General features: G+C 43.6%; 1 protein-coding gene across 1 annotated transcript in view; it reads left to right on the forward strand.

The window, feature by feature from the left end:
- Positions 1-3,368, forward strand: part of LOC146959809 (uncharacterized) — a 6,965-nt gene extending 3,597 nt beyond the window's left edge. Inside the window, exon 2 of the mRNA XM_085772884.1 lies at positions 2,581-3,368. Within this exon, the coding sequence (XP_085629010.1) occupies positions 2,581-3,368 (788 nt within the window). The remainder of the gene's footprint in view (positions 1-2,580) is intronic.
- Positions 3,369-3,599: the final 231 nt, after the last annotated feature.

A 3,599-nucleotide genomic window follows, 5' to 3' on the forward strand; every position in this document is an offset into this window, starting at 1 on the left:
TGGTGTTTTTGTTGTTGATGTCAGAAACAAGTGCTTCTTCATCATTTAACCATCTTTGTTACCATAGTTACCAGGATAATGACGTGTTAGTTTCACGTGGGAATCAAAACCACAGTGCATTACACCGCATCGCCACACGTTCCCTTTTGCACCTGTCATCATTATTACGACCACTAGATGTTGTCTAGCAACAAAACGTATCTACAGGTCATAGTAACCTGCTGCACAAATGATGGGGGGGGTTTATTTGTTAATTAGCGAGCAAATTATCAGCTAGTTGTCAAAAATATATCAAATAGATTTGATGGCCCAACATTTCCCATTTAACCCTTCGCCATTAAGCAAAGAGTTTTTCCCCAGAATGTGCAGCTTTTACTTCAACCAACACTGAGCCCGATCAAGCAAATAGCTCAGGAATTCGTAAATATTAATAACATTTTAATCGTTGTCAGGGTTGAATTACAGCACAGGAATCAGCTGTCCTCAAAAAATAGAAAGAAAAGATGTGGCTTCTTTTCTTCTTGCAGCCCCAGCGTCTCCCTTCATTCTGCTTCTCAAAATCATTAGTCTATATTTAGCTGAAGAAATAAATACCCGTCAGTGTTTTCAGGGGACTAATCGGGCCCCGGGGGCAGAAACATAATCAAACACTGCAGAGGTCTCGAGGGGCTGAAGTCAGAATAGAAGCTGATGAGAGTTGGAGCAGACGAGGGTTCGACTACATTCCTCAGATGACTCCGGCGCTAAGACAACAGTTTAAATGGACAAAGTGAAAATTAAACATTCACAGCTGCCACGTCGTTATTTAATCATCCTGAAAAAATGTACAGCTATAAAGATCACAGAGGGAATAAGCCATTACCTGAGCAGGAATAAACCTATTTATTTCTTCTTTAAACTTGTTTCTCTGTCTTTCTGTCTATTTGCATTTTCCTGTTTGTTGTCTTTTGTACCAAGTCATTTCCTGCTGTTTGTCATTCACTATCACAGATCAGATCAGACTGAACACTCAGGTCAGGACCTGCTGGGCGCCTGAAATGTGTCACAGGGGATTTATTTACTTATTAAATGAGACAAGTTTGGTGATAAATAAAGTTTAAGACATTTAACTTGATTCATCATCACTCTTTAAACCCCATGCATTTACCGAAAACAAAAGAAAGCTCAACTCACACAAAGAAAGAAAGAAACTCATGAGAGTTTTGAGACCTTCTGTGTCAATGGTGAGAAAAACGCTGTGTAATCTTTAACAGGAAGCAGAAACAACAGCATCAGGCTGTAATGGTCAGAATAAAATCTGCTGGAACGAGTCTCCTGTGTGTCCTGAGGTTGGTTTAGTGCAGGTTCAGCTCTGCAGCAAATTAGCATATAGCACGTGAGCATGGAAGTGTGTGCAACTGAGGGCTGACAGCGCATGGGCTAATTTTAGAAGCAGTCACTTAATTAAAGAACTAGAGAAGTGAAAACTTAGACCCCATCACAAAGTATATCTTTGTGTGAGTTCAGATAAAGAATACAACAGAATTTGACTGTTAGCCTTTTATAGAAATGAACCAGCTGCTCTGATGATACGGTGAGCTAAGCTAGCTAATCACAGCTTAACAACTACAAATACCATGCAGCCAGAAATGATTTGAGGTCATGTACATTTCTAACAATAAATGTTACATATAAAGTTTCAGCAAAATATACTTTAGTTTCTATTTATGTTTTTTCTCAGTAGATATAGGCTAATGTTCATTTTCGCCTGTATGCCGATGACACAACTCTATCTACCAATCTTGCATAAAGTATAATTCTACCACAGCTGTTAACATTGTATAAAGACATGTTTAAGAGCTTTTGCCAACTTTAATTGCCCAACTTGTGCTACTGTAATATATAACAATGCAATGTCAATAATGGAACAAGCTAGCACATCTTCATTCAATGCAAAACAGTAGCACATGCTCAGCGTTAGCAGCATTTAACAGCATTGACTGATGAAGAACAAGCTAACAAGCATTAAAGCAGAAGTAAGCTGAATGTTTGTGTTAATATAAGTCTTAAATATTTATATCTTCCGACGGCAATCACTTACATAGAGTGTTTGGTCTGAAACACGGGTCTGTCAGTCACTCTGCTCTGCTGTAAGCCAAGGAGAAAACTTTCCTTGTATCCTACAACCTTTATCCAATGAGGAGAGAGAACGGCATAAAGGGGCGGTCCTCTCTGTGTGTGCAGCCAAGGGATGCGCGTGAATGTGGTGACGTAGGGACGAGGGCGGGGACTGCTAACTCCATCTGCTGACAGGAAGTTAGCCAAAACCACCGGATCACTTACTTCTACTTCTTTAATATGATTGAAAGTAGAACTGAAAGCAGGACATTTAGTTTTATATTCATTAAAGGATGTGAACGACTGCAGGAGTGTTATACTTTCTTTCAATGGCTACTTTTGTTTTATTCATATTTGGCACGTGTGAAATCAGATATCCGTTTGTTTGTATGTTATTCTGAAATCCATCTTCATAAAGCTCATACATAATGAAATGGTTTGTTTGTGGTCATTAACCTTATCTGATCACCTCCTACTCCCCAGGTCTGAAGTGGTTTGGCAGCCTCACCAACCTCTCAACCCGCTGCTCCTCGGAGAAGGCCAAGAACGCCAACGCCAAGGCGGCGGCCCCAGAGCATGATGGGAGCCTCTGCAGGACCATCAAGCCGTCGGTGAAGAGGGAGAAATCGGTGGACGACATGGAGCCCTGCCTCCACAGCACCGGCTACGCCCGCTCCACCGACATGTACACGCACGTGGGCACGGTGCCTCGCGGCGAGAGGCAGAAGAGGAGCGTCAAGGGGCTGAAGGAGAAGGATAAGAAGAAGAAAAAGAAAGAGGAGGAGGAGAGGGAGGAGCAGAGCCAGAGGAAGGCGGGGGAAGATGTCAGAGACTCGCCCCTGCTCAGTGCCCTGTCCAGCCTCAGTCTGTCCAGTCTGGACCGGCCTCTGCCTGTTCCTGCAGCAGCAGCGGGCCGGCCGCTCCCCACCACGCCGTCGCCCACACGGGTTTCACCTTTAACCTCGGCACCTGAGATCTGGGACACTTTAGCTTTAGAGAGCAGTCGACCTGCAGGACTGTCGCCGAACAACAACATGGCAGCGACCACGACGACCGGTCCCAAAGCGGTTTCGCCGCAGGACGTGTACGTGCCGATGGACCCAATCGCCGAATCATCACCAGCACCAGCATCATCAGCATCATCATCATCATCGTCGTCGTCATCATCATTGTGTCGTAACCACGTGGACGAGCAGAAAGAGAAACAGCAAACACAGGAAACCTCAAACCCTGAGAGCGGCGCACAGGAAGTGGAGAGAGTGGGCAGGTGAGGCCGATGGTTAACACTTTGTCGACAGCGTGAGAGACGTTGCCTCCTAAAAATAACACAATGTTTGTTTGGTTTATTTTGTCATGTAAACCAGAGCGAGAAGGAACCGTCTGTTATTTAACTCACACTTTTTAAAAGAATCACTCACTGTGCCGTGATCATCATGATGATTATCAATGCAGTGTGAAAAAAAAAACTGGTTTATATTGGAAACTCATTAAAGACATTGCCT

This window comes from Trachurus japonicus, unplaced genomic scaffold (genome assembly GCF_045865225.1).
Source record: "Trachurus japonicus isolate A0001 unplaced genomic scaffold, Traja_1.0 AP031034.1".
Taxonomy (NCBI): domain Eukaryota; kingdom Metazoa; phylum Chordata; class Actinopteri; order Carangiformes; family Carangidae; genus Trachurus; species Trachurus japonicus.